The sequence below is a fragment of the Drosophila teissieri genome, chromosome 3L (assembly GCF_016746235.2).
Source record: "Drosophila teissieri strain GT53w chromosome 3L, Prin_Dtei_1.1, whole genome shotgun sequence".
NCBI lineage: Eukaryota > Metazoa > Arthropoda > Insecta > Diptera > Drosophilidae > Drosophila > Drosophila teissieri.
The window spans coordinates 1,089,075-1,110,460 of record NC_053031.1 but is presented as its reverse complement, the minus strand read 5'-3'; the positions used below and the strand labels follow the sequence as shown (position 1 = coordinate 1,110,460).

Below are 21,386 nucleotides of genomic sequence, written 5' to 3'. Positions count from 1 at the left end.
GTCCTTTCACGTCCGCGTCATCGTTTTGCTCGTCAGCGTCGTCGTCACCAGTTAAATACATAAATTTTCGTATAAACGCGTTCTGCAGTCGCGAGCCTAGCAGCCATTTCCCAATTTTCCATTTCCCAGCGCCCGCTTTCCGTTTTCCCCCCCTCAGCATTTCCCCATTATGGCGGGCAACACAAGAGCAAACAACTTAGAGAATGCGTGATGCATTTTCGTGCTTCTGCGTTTGATCCAAATTTCGTTGGCTGCAATTCATTGGTTGCTATAAACACAGTGTTATCTAATTGCATATGCTTGTGAGGGAAATAGGCAGGACTATCAGCAAACGTACTATAAAAGGTCCTTAGTGATAAATCATGACCATACAAGTAATATAGAAGAATATCAATAAAGTTTTATATAGTATTTTAGGCTACATCCAGTAAAATGACATTGAAACCCTATGGGTTAACAAAACATAAAGAAATTATGAATTAAGAGCACACACTCATTAAATAGTGGAGATACAAAGACGAGGTCTGGTCGTTAGTAGGCAAAAGTATCACTTAGCGTCATTAAATCACCGGATACGAGTGAATGTGAATGAAGCCATTAAAAGACTCATTCACAGTTGCCAGGTGAATACCGAATAACCCGATCGAAAGATGAATATGAATAGCTTTCGATCGCGTATCTGTGCCCCTTTTTCGCGACTCGCAATTCGCGATTCGATTCATGGCCGATGTTTATTATAATGTAACCAAACTGAAAAGCAGCCGCCATTTGCCAGTCACGAAAAAATTATGCATAATTTATGACTGGCTGTGGCAGCCCCCGCTCGCCCCCTCTCGCTCGCTCACCTTGATGTGTAGCTTCGTCCCGCTCGCACTTGCGGCAATTTATTATTTTTGCTAGATTTGTGTTTTTTATTTTACGTTTCGCATATTATAAATGCGCAAGGCAATAACAAAAATAATCATAAACACACACACGGCATTACCCACACAGAGACGCAAAACCGAGGCTGACCAGTCTCAAACGATAGTGCCCCGCCCTCCGCCCCTTCGGCCCTCTCCACCTCCAACAGCGCCAATAGCCCCCACCCCCTCCTCGCGAAGAGAGCGAGAAAAAGTAGTGGAAAACTGCAGGTGCAGCTGAAAGAAAGAGAAACGTCTCTTAGGCGAAAAGCGCCAGCCATCTCTCTCGCGAACGAGAGCGCCAATTCGCCGCACATCTTGATTTCGCCTAAGCATTTGTTTACAATACACCACCGGCAGCGACGTCGGCAGCGGCGTCGACTGCGAAGAGAGTTTTCCGTGGGAGATACGTGGGGAAGACGTGGGGCCTGGAGGGGGGTGGTACCCCTTTGAACGGAACTAATTAATGAAGCATCTTTCAGCCGAGTTTCGTTCCTCAGTGCGTGAGGGAGAAGGAGTCATGGCTTGGGGAGCATAGAAAGAGAGAGGGCTATGCTTTGAATGATCACTGCTCTTCACTTCGCATCGAGTAAAGACATGATTTAATAATAATTTATAACAATTTAAAACATAACTGCAATATTTTATTAATAATTTCTATAATATTTGAATTATTAACTTAAATGGAAGCTTAGAAAAGCACCTGGCACCCAAATAGTCGGCAAACTCAGCCGTATTTTCGCCGCATTCCCAGTTTCTGAAGACCCCCTAGATGTGTTCCTCTATTTGGAGCCAGGGGTACTGGTCGGTGGGGCTCGTCCACACCCTCTCCTGCCCAGCACCTCCGAAAAATATTAGGCCTAAGCTCGAATCCGCACTCGCACTCGCAATGGCAATCGCAATCGCAATCGCAATCGCCGTCGCTCTCCGCTGCATTTTCGGGGCAACTTCCGTTTCCTCACGCACGCACACTTGCCACTTGCCACTTGCAGCGACGCATCCTTTCTACGCAACGGTAGTAGTGCAGCGGCAAAGCGCCAAAAATATTTGGGGGTTGCAACAACGGCGAGAGGCCGAGAACGAGAACGAGGACGAGTTCGAGTTCGAGTGCGTCGAGCAGGCCGACGATGGACGATGGATGAAGGACGAAGGACGAGCAAAGCCGATTCCGATTTTGAGCTCGAGGAGAGCCAAAACGCAGCGCAGGAGCAAAGGAATGTGGTGCCGTTAGCCGGCGTTTTTTGGCGCCTACAGCTCGCCGTTTTCAGCCATTTTCAACGGGCTCGCCTCTGCCTCTGCTTCGGTCGTTGTCGTTGTCGTTGCCGTGGTCGTTGTCTCTGCCGTCGGTTCTCAGCCAAGCCGCGCTGCCTCCGTCGCATTTTCCTTTCGCAGCGCCGGCAGAGCAGTTCGCGAACTATTCGCAACTTCGTCGCGAACTCAGTCGCAGCCTGAGAGCAACAACTACAAAGCAGTAGCAGTAGCAGTTGCTGCTGATGTTGCTGTTGCTGTTGCCGTTGCTGTTGCTGCAACATCAACGTTGCCCCTCAACGGCCCTCAGCTTTCCACAGGCACAGGCACACAGGCACACAGGCACACAGCCACAGCACGGCACAGCACAGCCACACATCCACATCCACTTCGTCGTGGGCCATCGTCGTCGTCGTGTGTTAAGTTTGTTTTGAGTTTTTCCGTATCAAAATGTGCAAAACGATTTCAGTCTAATTCAGACGCTCGTGCTGAGAAGACTTTTGGCCCTGTTTGTTGGCCAATACAGCCATAGAACACTGAAACCGAAACAGAAACAGCAACACAGACGGAACTGAAGGCACACACTGAACACTGAACGCTGAACACTGGACACGACGACGAGAACCGAATCGAACTGAAAGAACGAGGCGGGCTAATTGCCAAATGGCCACGTAGTGCGCGTAACGTAACGAATACGTTAAACACCCATACACACGCCAAAAACACACGCACACATAGAGAGGGACGCACACAGATACTCACATGTACATGCCCACTCTCAGTTGAGCGTCGTAATTGTCGCGGATTTTTCGAATTGTCGAATGCCTTCTTAAACGCTATGTGAAGAGCGAGTCGCGTAACGATTAACGATCGCGTAACGCTTACGATCGCCGGTGATCAACGATCCACGATCCACGATCAGCTGTAGACAAAATGGAGTCGACGCAGGCGGAAACGAGTGTCGGCTTGGCGCCCGAACAGGGACCAGTGGCTCAGAGGCAGCGCAAGGGGCCGGGATCGGGCGGTGGTTCGCCCAAGAGCAACAGGAGCTCGCCCACTCAGCAGGAGGAGAAGCGTACGAAGAGCGAGGATCGCACCTCACCCACTGGCGGGGCCAAGGACGAGGACAAGGAGAGTCAAGGTCATGCCGGAGCCGGAGGGGCAGGATCGTCGCCAGTGAGTTCGCCACAGGGCAGGAGCTCGTCGGTGGCCTCGCCCAGTTCCACCTCCCAGCAATTCTGCCTGCGCTGGAACAACTATCAGACGAACCTGACCACCATCTTCGACCAGCTGCTGCAGAACGAGTGCTTCGTGGACGTGACCTTGGCCTGCGATGGTCGCTCCATGAAGGCCCACAAGATGGTCCTGTCCGCCTGCTCGCCCTACTTCCAAACGCTGCTGGCCGAGACGCCCTGCCAGCATCCCATTGTGATCATGAGGGACGTGAGCTGGTCAGATCTCAAGGCCATTGTGGAGTTCATGTACCGCGGCGAGATCAACGTGAGTCAGGACCAGATAGGTCCTCTGCTCCGGATAGCCGAGATGCTTAAAGTGCGCGGTCTGGCGGATGTGACCCACATGGAGGCGGCCACGGCAGCCGCGGCTGCCGCTTCCTCGGAGCGAATGGCCTCCTCCCCCAAGGAGAGCACGTCCACTTCCAGAACTGAGCAAGAGCGGGAACGGGAGGCCGAGGAGCTACTGGCCTTCATGCAGCCCGAGAAGAAGCTGCGCACCTCGGACTGGGATCCCGCTGAGCTGAGGCTCTCCCCACTGGAGCGCCAGCAGGGCAGGAATGTGAGAAAGCGCCGCTGGCCCTCGGCGGACACCATATTCAATCCACCCGCACCACCCAGTCCACTGAGCAGCCTGATAGCCGCCGAAAGGATGGAGCTGGAGCAAAAGGAACGAGAGAGACAGAGGGACTGTTCGCTGATGACACCACCACCCAAGCCACCACTGAGCACTGGCTCCGCCGTGGGAGCCTCGAGGCGCCTGGAGACCGCCATCCACGCCCTGGACATGCCCTCGCCGGCAGCCACGCCAGGACCCCTCTCCCGATCCTCGAGACCCCACTCGCAGAGCCCCCAGCAGCAGCAAACCCAGCAGCAGAGTCAGCTTCCCTTGCCGCTGCCCCTGCATCCGCACCACCACGCCTCACCCGCCCCACAACCCTCCCAGACCGCCGGATCCGCCCACCATCCGCCCTCGCCCGCTGGGGACTCCCGCTTTCCCCTCGGACCCGCTGCCGCCATGGCCGCTGCCATGGAACTGAGTGGCCTCGGTCCCGGTCCGCCCGCTGAGCCACGCCTACCGCCTCCACCGCCACACCACCATGGCGGAGGTGGAGTGGGCGGCGGGGGCGTGGGAGGAGGCGGTGCAGGCGGAGTGGGTTCCGGTGGGGGATCCTCGCTAGCCGATGACATGGAGATCAAGCCAGGGATCGCGGAAATGATCCGAGAGGAAGAAAGGGTGAGTGAATCTAAGACTCCTAAGCCACTAGAGTATTTCTATCTCCCCAATTCATCGCCGCGAAATACTGCATTCCCTTACGATACATTTAAAACTTAAGATACTTTTAATACTTAAATTTTCGATTATTAAAATGAGTCCTACAAAATGTTGTGCATCATTTTCCCAGTTGATACATATGCCTGTTAAGAGACTTGTCTCTTGCAGAAGACTCTTGAATTCTGCAATTTCAATTCTACAAAGAGCGATAGAGGGAAAGAGAGCGGTGGAGCTCTCTTCTGCTGCTGCCGCGCTGCCACTGCGCCGTTGCAGCGCTGCTTGCGTCTATATCTCTCTCCCATTCATTATCCGATCTTTTGCCTCGGTTTGTTTTGATTCACGATTCGCGCGCCTTTCGGCGATCTTCAATCTTCGGCTGCGAATTCTGCCGGCGGCATTTCGCCTCGTGTCGTGACGTCACAGCGCGGAATGCGGAGCTCCGGTTCCCTCAGCTCTTTGGAACTCCCCACCCCACCCCACCGCACTGCCAGAGTGCCCATTGCCCGGAATGATTGACAGCATTCACGTGCTCCACGTTCCACGCTCCACGACCATTGTTTGCTCTCCTCGGCCGCTCTTTCTTCCCGCGGAGATTTGCTCCACATATTCCACCCCTTCCCCTTCCCATTCCCATTCTCAGGTCAGATCCCCCGATTCTTTGGTTCTCGGGGAGCAGCCACCGGAACGCCTCGGTGACCAAGAGGTGATTGAAATTCCTGTGGCCTGCGGTTGATTTCGATCTATGGAGCATTTTGTGACTTGTTGTGGTTCCCTGAGTGTGCTTCAATTAGGGCAACAGCGAAATAGCTCTGCACCGGAAAAATAGGGGTTCAAATCTATAGGTTAAAATCAAAATTATTTATGCATTTTTCTGTTCATGAAAATGTTTATGGAACTAATAGGATGTATTTACATACATTCAGAATATGTTTATAGACATTACAAACTGTTTCCTATTTATTTTGATATATAAATATTAAACATGTAAGAAAATATTTAATAATTAACTCAAGATGCGCTTGCAGTATATGAAGATGTATTTTCTCCATTATTATAAATTTCAATAAATTTTTGAAAAATATGGTTTTAGCATCTACGAAGTAAGACTACTAAGTAAGCCCATATTTTTGCCAGCTTAGCTCAGCGACCGGTTCGAGTTCGAGTTGGACTGACTGCGACTGCATTAGCACCGAGCTCACCGCAGAATTCGCACTTTAATAAAACTTTGTATTTATTTATCCAATAGACGTCGACGACGTTCACTCAAGAGCCCCGATCTCTCCATGGATCCAATGGATCCACGAGCTCCATTCAGAGTCACAGGCAGCCGATGAGTGCCGGGCAACTCATTCCGGGATCAATCGGAATGCGATATTGATATTTGTTTGTCTGGGCGCAGAAGAGTTCCCAAGTGCGACTCCTTATTCTGGCCGCTTCTTGGCCAATGTCCATGTTCCATGGGCCGTGTTCCGTGTTCCGTGTTTATTGTCGCTTTCGAGTGCATTAATCAAATAGCCAGCTATGTACGTATGTATATACACACATCTGCATCTGTGCATTAGCCTGCTCATGTGCTCAATTTTTGAAGCCGTCTGTCTGTCTGCGTGTCTGTCTGTTTGCCTCTGATCGCCGCGGCGTTGGCTCGTTAGCGTCTCTTTTCAATAAATATTTTGTTTTATGCTTTTTTAAATATTTTCCCAACTGACCGTTTGCTTTGCTTTTTATGTGCTTAGAAATTCTTTGGAAAATGCATCTGCATCTGCATCGGCATCTGAATCCGCTGCGGCATCTGTATCTGCATCTTTGTTTGTTTGCCTGCGTATTAGTGTTGCCGGCCGTGTTTATGCTTTCCCGCTGTTTGCCTTTCCGATTGTTCTCCCCATTTGCCCATCGCCGTCATATATTTCCCAACGTTTATTCACACATTTCATTTATTATTAAAAATTGATGCATTTTTCGTTGCTTCGCGGCAACGCCACAAATGCACACAAAAAAATAATTTTATTTTGGTATATAAAATGGGTAATAAATTCAGCTGAGCCACTGCACCTTAAGTCTTGGGAATATAACTCCATCATTCACCGCCCATGGTAAAAAGAAAGATCCAGGTTCATCATCATCATTTGGGTATGCACGCACTTTTCCACGTGTAAAAGTCAAATATTGACGGGCTGCATCCTCGGGCCGCGCGATTCACCAGCTTCTTTAATATTTATAATTCCTTCCATTTATATTTATATGTTTGTGTGAATGCACCTCGACTTATTGCTCCCTCTCCTCCGCCTCTCTCCTTTCCCTTCCTTAAGCAGATAAAGCCGATAAGTGTCAGTCGTCGTGGTCCAGGGGTCTCAGTTCTGGATCTCTGGTTGTCTGGATGGCGGGATGGCTGGGCCCCTTGGTTTCTGGTGATTAATTGCACTTTTATTTGTCTGCCTTCGCCTTTGTTGAAAATCATTTTTTTCCTCCTTTACGCATTTTTTGTTCTTCGCTTTTCATATTTTATTGCCAGCGCATTTAGATTGTGTATGCGAGTGAGCATCATTAGAGGTTGTATATTATTATTGGTTTCCTCTCCGGCTTCTCGATCAGTTCACTGAACTTTTTGCAGATCGTGGGCGCAGAGGAAGTTTTTATTGGGCACTTTAAGTACATATATGTACGAATGAAAATCATCTAAAGGGGCAAATACTTTTTATGCTAGTGAGTGAGATTTAATGAAAATCTACCATGGAGATTGTGCTACATAAAAATGTTACTCTGAGAATTCAATCAACATCTTATGAAATGTGAAAAGCAGGCATGGGAGAACAATTGAGACATATTCCTGTGCTGATTGTAATCAATGTTACATCCCGCAGCCTTCCTTTCGATTTCCTCGCCACTTTCCCACTCAATTAGTCCGCAGATGAGGGCCAAACTGGGCAAACCGCAGGGAGAAAAGGCAGGCAATCCGCAGAGAAAAGGAGAAAAGAGGGACAGGGTCTGCGAGAATCTCACACTCATGATTAGCGTGTGTCGCTACCTTGTGCAGCAGGCAAAAACTGCAGTCCGGCTGCCAGAAAAAACGATGCAGACAAATTACCGAGGGGAGGGGGAATGCTAAACGTGCCACATTCGAGCTACTTGAAAACAAAACCCGGCAAGGGAAAAGGTGAGGAATCAGCAAAGAGCAAGAGGAGCGAGTGGCGTGCATGGAAATGGCAAAAGATGCACAGCTCGAAAAAGGAATCTCTCGCATCTCGAGAAGGAAGCCAACAAGCCACTTAACCCAATCGACAAAAGTCATTACACTCGTCACTCTTTCGAGCGGAGCGCAGACCTCACAGCTTCCGCTGTGCAGCGCAGTATCTGCGAGATACTTTTGTAGCTTGTATGCGAGGAACGCATTCTGATCCCCGCTGCTAGTTTCGGGGGTTGCATTATATAAAATAATATAAATAATACAATTTATTACGAGGCCCAGCGTGTGAGGATCGCATTGTTTCCATCGCCATCTCCACCTCCATCTCCAGCTGCATCTGTTGCATCTATCGCTGGCCGAGCATTTTATATTTTCTTTTGTATACAACATCTTCGGGAAAGTAAATAAATAAAATAAAAATGAGAAATATATACACGAGCGGCGCGGCCAAACAACCCGAAAGCCAAAGAATACAAAAGAAACAACGAATCCCCAGCCCCCAGCCGAGAAATAAAAGCAAAAATAAATTGTATAATCCGCTTTGATGTATCGCCTTCTGTTTTATATTATTCAGTCATATTTTATATATGCGCACCGATCCTAAAAACGATCCCCACATGGAGAATACACAACTGCGGCCATTCAAGTACTCCCCAAGTAGTTTTTACAGCATCTTACACACAACGATGCAAAGCAGACATACAGATACAAAGTCAGATTCAGATTCGGATGCGGATTCGTATTCGTATTCGTAGTCGGATTTGGATACGAATTCATATTCGGCCCTGGTCGATTTAGTTTAAATGCTTGGCATAAACATTTAATTAAATACGAAAAGGCCATAACAGAGCGATTTGAATGTTTATATTTTCAAATACTTGGCGGAAAATTTTCATTTTTATGGCTAAGCCAAATAAATCGTATGCGATGTGGAAATGAAAATGGGAAATGGGATTGCGGCAACAGCTGCACAAGTAATTCGTTGATTAATCTATAAAAATAAATTTGTATCTATGGACTGTGAGCTGTGTAGCCGAGCATCTAAGTATCTGAGTATCTGAGTATCTGTGTAACTGAGTATCTTGTAGCCGGCCTGCTCTTGGGCCTCCTCTTGGGCCTTTTCTAATCGGATTTAGTTGACCGGCTTCATTTATTTTATTTATTTTTATGCCCGTAATGCGGCATAAATAATTTATGCTGATAAATAACCCCAAATGCCCCCCTCTGAGGCATCGTCGTAAAGCAAAACAACTCACACCGACGCGACGGCAGGAAACGAGAAATAGGAGCGCGGGCCGCCTTTTCAATCTCGTGTATCCTTCTAAAAATATTTATTTATTTATTTTCCAACTCACACACAACACACACACACTCCACACACACAGTCGCGCACACATTATAGAGTGAGCCTCGCAGAGGTCTGCCCACATTTATTTGTAACCCTGTATAAATTTATTATATTGCATTAGTTGTAAGTCAGCCCAGACTGCGCTGAAACTCAAATACATCTGGGGAACTTGAAGTTGTGGCCTGCTGAGTGTCTTACTTCTTACTCCCGCTCTCCCCCCCGCCCTCGCTTTTCCAGGGTTTCTCGGTCTTTGATGTGCGTGGGCCTGGGGGAGGGGAAATGGAGGTAGTAGGGGAGGTGGAGGTGGAGAGGAAGGGATAGCAGCGGGAAAGGTGCGTGAAAAAACTTATTATAAATTACCGTATAAAATATAACAAAGTTGCCTCTCCTCCGCAGAGATACATTCCTGATGGAGTGTGGCAGCGACGAAGGTGCGGTCAGGATTAGCGAGTGGAATGAAGCTGTTACACAGCGAGAAATTTAGGTAGTTTCAAGCAGATGAGCTATTAAGCACATATAATAAATATAACATTGAGAGAGTTGCAATGTGGATTGCATTAACCAAATCTTCATAGATCTAATAAGCATTTAGATAAAGCATATTCCATGGCTTCAGCCAGTGTACTTACACTGTGAATCAGCGAAAAGGACCTGCAAGCCGAAGGGGAGGGGGAAAATGGTTGGGGAGCAAGGAGTTGTAAGTGCATGAGTGATGGAGCAGACCATCGAATTAGCGAGAGCAGGAGATCGCCTCTAATTGATGGGGGGCATGCACGTCTCTACTTCCTATGAGCCATAATGGAAATGCAGGCTCTCAATCAATTATTGATGAGCCCGGATTAGATCCCGCCCGGGTGTGAATGTCGTAATCCCGCTGCCATTTTTCCTTTTTGCATTTTAAATACTCGTATTCGTATATGTGCAAAAAGAAGAAGCGGGCCGCACCCAGCTCTTTCAGCACAAAACACAAAGGGCGCATCTCGAGGAGTTCTTAAAAGGCATATCCGACTGGAGAGGAGAAGGGCAGGAGGCAGGGGGATAAACTCGAGTTCCCTGGCAACAAACTAAAGACAAATATTTACAATGAGCGGCCGATTAATCAAACGCACAGCCAGCCAACACAAAAAAGTATTAAATAAATAAATAAATGGCAGATCGGCTTCATCAGCAGTTGCCGTTGAAGGAGGAGGCGAAATATCATGTGTATCTGCAAGATACAAGTTTGTCTTGGCTTTTGTCTTTGTGCAATACCGCCTCTCTTCCCCCGCTTCCCCTCTCCACCCGTCTGCCCCCACCCGCCCCCCTTGCAATTTATATCGAACGAAAATAAATTAATTAAAAATGCAGTCGAGCGGACAGAGATACAGATACATATTTTTTGTTGTTTGCTTTTGTTTTGTAATTTATTAAAAGACGACCGAGTCGACGACTGCAGCGGCAATTTTTATAATTGCATTTATTTATTTACAATAATTGCGCGGCTGGCTGGCTTTTTTCTCTCTTTTTATTTTTTTATTTATTTATAGAGCACGCACGTGATTGTCATCAGAAATCGATTGAATTTCAAATTTTTGACCCGTCATTGCAGCAGTACATCGATAAGATAGCGCTAGGAATTGGGTAACCCAAGAAGTTGGCTGAAGAGCTTGATTGCTTGGAGACGGGGACAAAGGGGAGAAGCGAAGTGAGGGGGAGGTGTTCAGGTGTTGGCTTTGTCGATTAGCCCACTTAAAGCGGCTGAAAGATACTCGGATACTCAGATACTCCGGTACAGGGGCACTCAACCCCCCAGATACTCAGATACCCAGATACGCAGATACTTGCGGTCGCCCTCGTCATCGGCATTCTCGGCGTCATCATGCTCGAGCCCAAACTCAAACAGCTGTTGTCGACGCTTTTGGCCATTGTGTCTGCTGTTTTGTATCTGCGGCTGAATGAGTGACGCGCCGTGAGTTCGCCGTTGTATGTTGTGTGTTGTTGTGTGTGTTGCTGTGTGTGCCAAAGTGTGCTTGTGGCGGGCCATAACCTGCCGCAACTCGAAAGCTCGCACCCAGCGGCAAAGCGGCTGAGAAAGGCCAAAAAAGACAGAACTCGACACTAGAATACACTCCCTGATGCAAAAGTTCTAATTGAACTTAGTAACTTACCTGGAATATATACAAATTTTGCCAGGATATATTCAATCCTAAATCAATCATCATTAAGAAATGAGTATTCCTTAAATGCCATACAATTGATAAGCAGTTTTTATCAAAGTGACTTGTAGAAATGTCAATTATTATTAAGTATATGCTAGAACTGGCCAATAGCCATAGAACACGGTTTATTGATAGCACCAAACTCATGAGTAATACTACAAAATAGCAAAACGTATAGAAATCATTTTCTTGATAAGATCTTTGTGGGACCCAATAAAAAAGAAAAGAAAAATGAGTAGAAGAAAAGTCAATTAGACTGCGCTAAATGTTAAAAGCGAACAAGACGCAGTATATTATGGATTACTGCCGACCGAGATAAGCAATTTATGGTTATATTAAATATGAGGAGCTCATAAAAATTATTGCATTAATTTCGAAAACTGCTGTTGATAAGTATTTCGAGAGACCCAAAAGTAAAGATAACATTTTGGGTCATTCTCCTCCACAATTTAAAATTTACCTGGAATTTTTTCTTACTTTCTAATATTATCTATTTATATGTATTCCTTTGGGTATTCAAAGTGTCACTTAGAGAGTGCAAACTAGCAGATGGACCCTGTTAGGCATAGAAATCCACCGAAATCGCGGAAATCAAAACTTGCACCGCCGTCGACTTTGACTTTGATGCGCTGGCCACACGATTCGCTCGCACTCACACTACACTCATATTCACATTCACATTCACACAATGCGGACACCGAGATGCGAATCATATTCATTCGCACGCTCTACTAACAGCGGGGGGTGGGGTGCGGACACAGGGGGGATGGGTTGTTGGGGGAAGTGAGTTGCGGCTGCGTGTTTCGAGCAAATCGCTCGCTGCGTCGCTTTCATTCAATTAGATACATTTGTATCTTATGACATGTATTTTCACACCTAGTGCGCTTTCTTTAATTACTGCTGTATCGTCGAGATACTTTATGCCCCTGCCACAAAACTGAAAACCGAAACCCGAAATCCCCGGCTGCATTGTGCAATAAAAGTAAATGCGCTTCGGAATTTGCTTTTATAACATTTAACAGTGTTCGCAGAGCATTTGGGTTTGTTATTTATGAGGGCAGGGAAGGGGCAGGGGAAGGGGAAGGAGAAGAAACTGAGAAGAAGTTATAACCCCTCGCGTCGCTTTTGTGTGTGCGTGTGTACCTACGTTTAAATTTTTTATGAGTTCGTAATAAAGTTTCAACATTTTTCATCATTAAAATAAAATATAAAGCCGAAATTATATTTTATCGTCTTCGCATCATTCTTTTTCCTTAAATACATGGCGCACACACACTCACACTCGCCACGGCGAAGATACAAAGATACGAAGATACCCAGATACGGATACAAAGTTGAAGTTATGTGTAGCAGCGTCGCCGGCACGGCCATAATAATGAATATATATGGAGAGGGACAAGGAACCGCACTTTAAACGAAGACGGGGATGCCACGGCCACGGCAAATACATATAATAAATAAAATAACAAAAAAGATGTGAATAAAATAAAAAATGGTAAGCAGCAGCGAACTCAAGACGACGACGGCAGAGAAATATTCTTTAATTTAGACCCCGCCCCCCCTTCGGACACCTTCACGAAAGTTAAGTAAAGTGAGTGAGAGAAAAGGGGAATAAAAATAAAAACAAAAATAAAAATAAAAATATAACGACAGCGAAGAACGTAATATAAAATAAATATTTCAAGGAACTCGACTCGGTTGCCGTTGTTCTTGGCACTGTGTGGCAGCTGTTGTTGTTGCCGCCGATGTTGCGGTTGCTGTTGTTGCTGCTGTTGCTGTAGTAATTTATAATATTCCTTAACGATGTGCAAAGGGCAAAAACTGAGCAAGCTGGTCACAGTGGGTTCAACCGCACGAGAAGTGGATAGAAAATCAAAAAACCATATATGCGCTATATCCGAGTGTCCCAACTATTTTATACCCCTTACCTAAACCTAACAATTATTGTCATGAAAGTTAATATATTAGGAAAAGAGTCATGTGTTTATTGTATTGTTTCTATAGATAGTTTGACTTAAAAGAAGGCAAGCATTTGCATGAAAGTGTGATGAAAGTCGTTGGCTTTCTTCCCCAACTTCCCCACCTGACGACTTTGCCCGACCTCCAAAGTTTGTGTCCACTAGTGACAACATTTGTTTGCCCCCATTCCTGGACTAGCAGCTCCGACATATTTGCCCAACTCGCGCTTTGCTTGGCTATCGGACATCGGACATCAATCAGCAGCTTGCCCACAGACAAACGACTTTGGCAAGGTGAGAAGTTGAGGAGGTGAGGCTATTTGATTTGCGATATCTCGATTTGCTGGCGAGTAGTGCAAATCATGCCCACTGTGCGGAGCCTTAATTCATTTTATTCATTTTTATTGTTGCCGTTCTTTATTTTGCTGCTTTCTGTGTGTTTTTTTTAATGCGCAGCTGCTAAGGAAATGATTTTCGAAAATTGAAGTTTATGACGATGAATGGAATAATTTTTTGTATTATTACGCTTGTATCTGCTCCCCACACACATCGCGTGTGTAAGTGTTAGTGCGAGTGTGTGTGGTTTTACCACAACCATTTATATTAATATAAATATAAACTCAAGTTGGGCATTGAACCCTGGCCCGGAAAGTTAACAATCGCACTGCATTTAAATATATATCTACATACATATGCACGTACGTATGTATTTCTTCATCTTGCAACGAGTGACTGCAATTTGGCTTAATTGCGTGCAAGTCGCCGCTGCTATCTCATTATTATCAGACGGCAGTGACGTCGCACGATTAATCAAATCAAACGAAATCGAATCAAAGACGATTTACATGCACATGCACATGCACATGCGAAATGTGAAGTGTGTGTGCTCAGCTCAGCTCAGTTCAGTCCCACACACAGATCCCTGTACATCCATATAGCCATATATCCGTATCTGTATCTGTATCTGAACCTCTGCCCCTTCTGCTCTGGCTGAAGTATCCAAGGGGTTTGGAGCTATGACAAAGCATTTTTAAGCCATTTGATTGACTGACGTTAAAATATTCACGAGCGGTGCATGCAGTGATTTTAATCGCTAGCTCGCCCCATTCCTTCGCCACTCTTCAGTTCTCTATGCAAAAAATAATAATTATTAAAAAACCATATGAACACGAGGCTCTCCGTGTGCGCAGCTTACCAAAAGAAGCGGAGTGCACGCAGAAAATTAATGTCACCCATATAGGGCAACAATGCAATGCGGTGCTCCCATAAACCACATACTCTTCGGTTTTTCAAATTGGTTACCAAGTTCAGAAAGTTTCCAATTTAATAGCATACTTTAAAAGATAAGAAAGACAGTAAAGAGTGTATGACATTTCGCTCTGTGTAAGAAAAAATCGAGTGCAGGGACAGATGACGATGTTGCAGTTGCAGTTGCAATGCTGCAGGGGCGCTGCCTTTGGGCCCGGCCTAAGTATCTGTATCTGTGTATCTGTGTATATCTATGTATCTGCATCTGTGAGTCGTGTGCTGTGGGGCATTTGTTGTTGGCAGCGAAGAAGGAAGCGGCGCAGAGGATGGGGTGGGGGTGGGATTAATGAATTTGATATAATGACATTTTAGATTGCATCTGCATAACATTTAATTGTGTTTGCTTGTTTGGCACCGACAGACACGCGCTTTCCGCCGCGTCATTCCCAAAAGAATGGGCCGAGAGGCGAAAAGCACTGAAACATTGAAATATGGAAATATGGCCAAGGGGAAGCCCCTCTTCCCCCTTTTTCCCCCTCCTTCCCCCCGTTTTCCGAGTGGGTGCAATTCGATCGATTTCGTTCCTAAACTTTTCGCAGTTGCCGTATGCAAACGGCGCGTAATGGGCGCCTCATTAAAGTTTAAGGCGTGCAACAAATGGACAATCATTTTTTGTTCCTGCCCACTGGCCCCTTGCTCCTTGCCCCTTTCATCCTGCCACCTGTCCTCGTTACTTTTTTTTTCCGGTGGCATTTCGCTGACTGACTGTTTTCTCCTGCTCAGGGCTCACTCAATTAAAATGTAGAGCCCGCTGCTCGGCTGCAATTCCAGTGGCCAGTGCAGTCGCCTCTGCGCTGTTTGTTGCCTAATTTGCCAATTAAGTTAATAGGCATTTATTATTTAGCAATAAAATATGCAAAGCAATTGTTCAAAATGTGGCACACACACACACACATCAAGAGCCGGGGGCCAAAGGGGGTGAAACAATAACTCGGCCAACTGTACCGGTGGCCACAATCAACAGAAAACTGCAAACTGAAAACTGAAAACAGAAAACAGAGAACAGCCGCAACAACTGGCATAATAACTTTTGAAATGACAGCGAACAAACAAAAAATATTGAGAAGCCATAAGGAGTGAGCAGCTGGCCAAGGACGACTTGCGAATACCCTGCACCAGCAAACTCGGCCAAAGTTTGCTCTACAAGAGTTACTACAAATAGAGTGTCGCCTGTTCAGAAGTCTCACTTTCAGGGCAAATATGTAAATAAAAGTAATATTCTACATTTCAGAAGGGAATGATAAGTGCAGTACCTCTTTAAAGCAACTAATGTGTAAACTCACTTACCCCGTGATGCTGGGCACATTTTCGCACAGTGCACATAACTCTTTCCAAGCCTAGTGCCTCTGGTTTCTTCGGTTGCATTTCCAACTTCAGCTTCAACTTCGATGCCCCAGCGACTGCGAAAACAGAAAACATAATTTACTTTCGGCTGCATAAACAATGCAATAAAATAAAAGAACCGATGCGAGAAACGCGCGGAGCGGCGGAATAAAATATATGGCATTGGAATAAAATATTTGTAACAATAATAACGCGCAGCCAGAACGAGTTGGGATCTTAGAGCCGGGCAACTTAGAGACAGAGACACGCACACTCAAAACAAATTGGCCGGGACTTGGACCCCAAGAAAAGCCAAGGAAACCCAAGAAACGAAGCCAGTCGACGGAATGGAGAGCAGAGGCGGCAACTCTACTCAGTTATTAGGGGCAATCAAAATGAGCAGGAATTCAGAAATTATTATCCATACGCCATCCGCAGTTGGCAGCCAAGAAACGCAGGACATGGCAGTGCACAGAAGGGGGGTCGGGGTCCAAAAAGGGGGTAAAAGGGGGGCAAAAGGGGGACTAGAAGGGGGCGAAGATGGAGCGGAGACAACGACGAGGTTGGACCGCACGTTTCGATTTTGTGCGATTTGTTTTGCGGATAAAAGTTTCAAATGTATCTGTATCTGCGGCTGCAGTCGTTTCCATACACGGGAAAAAATTGATGTTACCTTACTAAACTTTACAACATGCCTTTATGAACGTAAATATAAAATTTGATAACACCAATAAATGGCTTGGTACCCTAAATATTAGTTATCTTTATGATATACATGACTATCTATCTTGATTCAGTGACTATCGAACAGTAGGTCGGTTTTTGTCAGTGTAGCTGTATCTGCAGCGGTGTTCTGGACCCGCAAAACTTTTCTAGACCAGCTTCGTTACCTTTTTGGCCAAAGTACAGGCGGATTATATACGTGGCACCATAAATTTGGGGGCTGCTTCCCCATTTTCGATTTCTTTTGAGATACATATATTTGATAAATTATTACTTGTGCGCAATTGGTTTGTTATTTTAAATATGTATTTTGGCCGTTTCGCATTTTTATTGCATTTAGTTTCTCGACTGAGTTTTTATTTATGCGCTTATGAAATAAATTACGCATACGCAGGGGCACACACACACACACCACTCGGCGCGAATTCCTCAAATAGTTTTCGCATCATTTTCGGGTGCATTAAATTTTATTTGCAATTTCTTAACGACTTACTTGTACTTGAGGCACTGCTTATATATTATTTATTATGTTTTCCCAATTCGATGCAATGAAAAATTATGAGCTCGATTTATTGGCCATTCAATGGGCGAATAACAAAGCAATCTTTATAGTGGGCTTCCTGCAAATTACTTTCAGAATTGTAGGTGAACGTGAGTTTGTTCAGAATTTTAACATAAGGGAAAGGTTACAAGGTTAACAAAAGTCAAGCCAACTGCAAACTCACGCACTCATCTCTAGTAATGTACAATTTGAACAGATAATTAACTCCAACTTGCGACGGAATCAAAAGTTTCCATTGGCAACGCGACAAAGCGACTTAACTAAATAAAGACACTTAAGCGGGGCGCAATTGAAAGCGTTAAAATAAATACGAGATGCAAATAAATAATAAGTTAAAAACACTCGGGTAAATATTGTAAATGGCACAGAGCTCCCTCGATCCCCAAGCCCCCAACACCTATCTCCGATCTGTGATCTCCGAATCCGTATCTCCAGCGCCGCCAGCTATTTGCCTTGTGTCTAGTTTGCCATGGGGTTGATCAAATATTTGCCGCTCTAGCGTTTTAAAACTTAAAATTATTGTCTAAATAGAAACGCGGGTAAATATCAGCATCGCCGCACTGGCTGCGTGTGTATCTTTGTGTTTTGTATTTTGTGTTTTCTGTTTTCCTATTACGACAGCCTACAGAGGCCTACAAACTACTTAAATTCAGTTAATGTAATGATACCAAATGGCATACAAAAACTGGAAAAAACTGAATAAGCTGAAAAAACAACCTCTCGTTCACGTTCGACCCATTAATAAAATGGCAAAAGTTACGGATTTCGAATTATTATTATAACAATAACATTAATAACGCTATTACTACTACCGCTTGCGACAGTTGAAAGCGGAGCTCGGGACCGGGTATTTGAATTTCTGTTTGTGTCTAGGGGTTGGAAAGCCAATACAAGTCGGAAGATAATTATTATTTATATTTCTAACAAAATGCATAAAGTTTTATGGCTTCTTCCTCCCCACAAGCACCCCACCCCTTTTAGCCCCCACAAACGGGAACGTGGAGCGGAGACAAAGCCGTTGACAAAACTGCGCATAAAACGAAATTACATTCTACCTATAAAGGCGATAAGCAATGGGATGGATGGCAATTTATATCTATATACACATCTATATAGTTGCGCACATATACATATATATAATGTATACGAGTGGCTGTATAACTATAGCACAAATATTGCACAATATATATTTTATTACGAACACTTTATGGGGCCTTCGCGGTACGCGTTCACGTTATAAAAGAACAAATATGCGACATTGGGACATTCTGAAAGGGGAGCACTGAAATGGTCGATGGTCGGAAAACGGAGAAGTACTTGTAAATACTTGAGGGGACTTGGCCAACAACTGGTACAAATCGTTAACTCAAAACCCGATTTTCACCTGCTAGTTGAAGCGATAAACTAAAGCCATTTAAAAGCGATCGCAAGTGATTTCGATCGAAGTGTGTGTAACATTTTGTTGCGCTTATAAGCGGATTAACCATTTCATATTTGCGTTGCCTTTCCGTTTCGATCGGGTTTTGAGGGTCGTAAAACGCAGCCCACTTCTGCAGGATACATAGACCAAATCTAAGCATATCTGGCCCATCGGCAACGCCCTTAATCAACTAAGTAAGTGATATAAAAAACGCCTCGTAAAGTGCGAGAACTCCGCAACATTGTTGCGTCGGGCGAAGGGAGCAGTGCGAAAAGTTGTGGCTGAAATGGTGAAATGGTAAAATGGTAAAATTGTAAAATGACCAAATGGCAAAACAGCAAATAACTACCACAATTAACTTGCACCAATTTTTATGTGCCACTAGCAGAGGCGCCACACATCCCAAATCCACTCCACTTTGCCCCGGCACATTTTATTGGTTTCCACGCTCAGCCAGCGGCAGCGGCCCTATTCAAGTTGCATCTAATTAGAATTATTCATTAAAATGTAATAATAACGCGAATAAATGCGGCAACATTGTTGCGGCCAAACGGAGACCGCAGAGCAAGAACTTATTTTACGATGTCGCTGCTGTTCTGTTGCAGGCAGCCGGCAACTGGCAACATGCCTCCTGCAACTTTTTATGAGCGCATGCATTTTTACAACTGCCCCGCTTCTAGCCAGCCAGCCAGCTTTTTTATATTAAGAGTAATAAAAGTTAAAATGGCAGAGGGACAGAGAGACCGGTAGAGAGAGAGTGAGCTGAATTTATGGTCTTAAAACTAATTTAACTTTTATAAAATTACCGAACACGCATAAACACAATTTTAATGCCGAACGCACGCTGCAACTTCTTCGGGTGTTGCAACAAACTCGACCCGCCGATGAACCCGAGATGCACTTACTGCACACTTGAAGAAATTTCATCTATGTTGGGCATATAAATTGTAAAAGAAATATTAATAGAAATAAACTAATCTGAAATATAGTACCGATTATTTACAAAGCTTGCTTGTGGTCTAGTTTATTAGTTTATATTATGTACTTTTTTCAATAAGAGGAAGTTTGAATATTTTGTACAGTGTACTGAGCCGGGCAGTAAACTGTTGTTGTTGCCGCTGCTGTAGCTGCTTTTTGTTATTCATATAAATTTTATTCCATGCCATTCCGCTGTTCTGTTTTTGTTTGCAATCTTTTATGGGGCCAGGGCAAGTTTGTTGCTGATTTTTATGTGAGCTGCAGCAAATGGCCGAGAAAGCACAGCGCATCTCATCAGCTGGCAGAAGAGAGCTTAGCTTTTGGCTAATTGCAGGTGGACTGGTTGCTTGTAGCCCAATGTCCAATGCCCAATGCCCGATTCCCTCTAATTAGCTGGCATATTCGCAATCCATATCCACGCGGGTCGAACATACAAGCGATACAATTTCGTAAACGGAAGCAATTAACGTGGCCCCATAACGGCTTGTAATTAAAATTATAATAAGATGCCTGGCCAAAGATATAGAAAATAATACATGCGAGAGTGCTACGTGGATGTATGTCGCTGTTGCTGTGCCGACTCAGCAGATACAGATACAAATACAGATACGGCGACAGAAACTGAAACAGAAACAGCTAAAGACACAGATACAGATACATGTTCGTGGAAGTACATTTATCGAACTGTGCAAGTCAGCAAGTCAGCGAGTCGCTAGACAATTATTTCAAACAAAATAGCGGCGATAAATTTCAATATCTGAGCGGAACACGTTCGTAGAAATGGAGAAATAATAACAATAATAACTAAAAACGACTCCAGACGAACGGCAGAAGCAAATGCGCACCCATCAGATACAAAGATACGCGATGACAGGCGGCGCAAGAAACGTAACAAAACCAGAACTCAGAACTCACAGCACAGAACAAAAAACTAAAAACGCTGTAATTAAATTCGTGAGCCTCCAACTGTTGTTGTCGTTATTAGTATTGCATATTCCATATTCTGTACCCGGGGAACAAATGAGCAAATACTGATCAGAGATGAGCGCGTGTCAAAGTTGTATCCGTTCTTATATTAAAATACTGAAGATATGTATGTGCGGGCATCATGACTGAAAGCCTATGTTCCTTTTGTTAAATGTGGGAATTCTTTTCATATTCTTATATACATCGAAATAATGATTGAAGCCAACTCCATCGCCTAGAATCTAAACAGCTGGCTCCCACACGCAAGTGTACAGATGGAGATAGCTCGTTGCATTTAACTAAGTGCTGCGCTTCTTATTTAATTTTATTTCCACTTGTAAGACAACAAACTAAAGTAGGCTAATTGTTTTTGTTGTAGGAGCTGCGGCACAAGTATCTGAAAGATACGAAAATAACAAAAGACCCCCACCAAAGCGCGGAGAAAGAAAAACAAACTCGTACTCAAGAAAAAAAAGTTGAGAAATAGACGGAAAGGAAAGCCTGTTCTTTGCTCATTTATTTGCTTCATTTCTGTTGCTGTATCTGTATCTGTAGCTGTATATGTATCTGTATCTGGATTCATTATGGTTATTATTATATGATGTTGCCGTTGCCGCTGCTTTCTTAGAAATAATGTACAACGAAAATTAATATTATGCAGCATGTTGCGCGATGCAAAGATACAGCGATACAAAGATACACAGATACTGCTATACAGCTACACAGCTAGAGATACATTTGGCGTAATTAATGTCGGGAAATG

At 44.7% G+C, this 21,386-nt stretch overlaps 1 protein-coding gene across 2 annotated transcripts in view; it reads left to right on the top strand.

Moving 5' to 3' along the window:
- Positions 1-2,899: 2,899 nt before the first annotated feature.
- LOC122615580 (protein bric-a-brac 1) overlaps positions 2,900-21,386 on the top strand; it is a 58,123-nt gene continuing 39,636 nt past the window's right edge. For both annotated transcript variants that reach the window (XM_043790578.1, XM_043790577.1), the window contains exon 1: positions 2,900-4,619. In XM_043790578.1, coding sequence (XP_043646513.1) covers positions 3,084-4,619 — 1,536 coding nt within the window. In that variant the 5' untranslated portion in view covers positions 2,900-3,083. The remainder of the gene's footprint in view (positions 4,620-21,386) is intronic.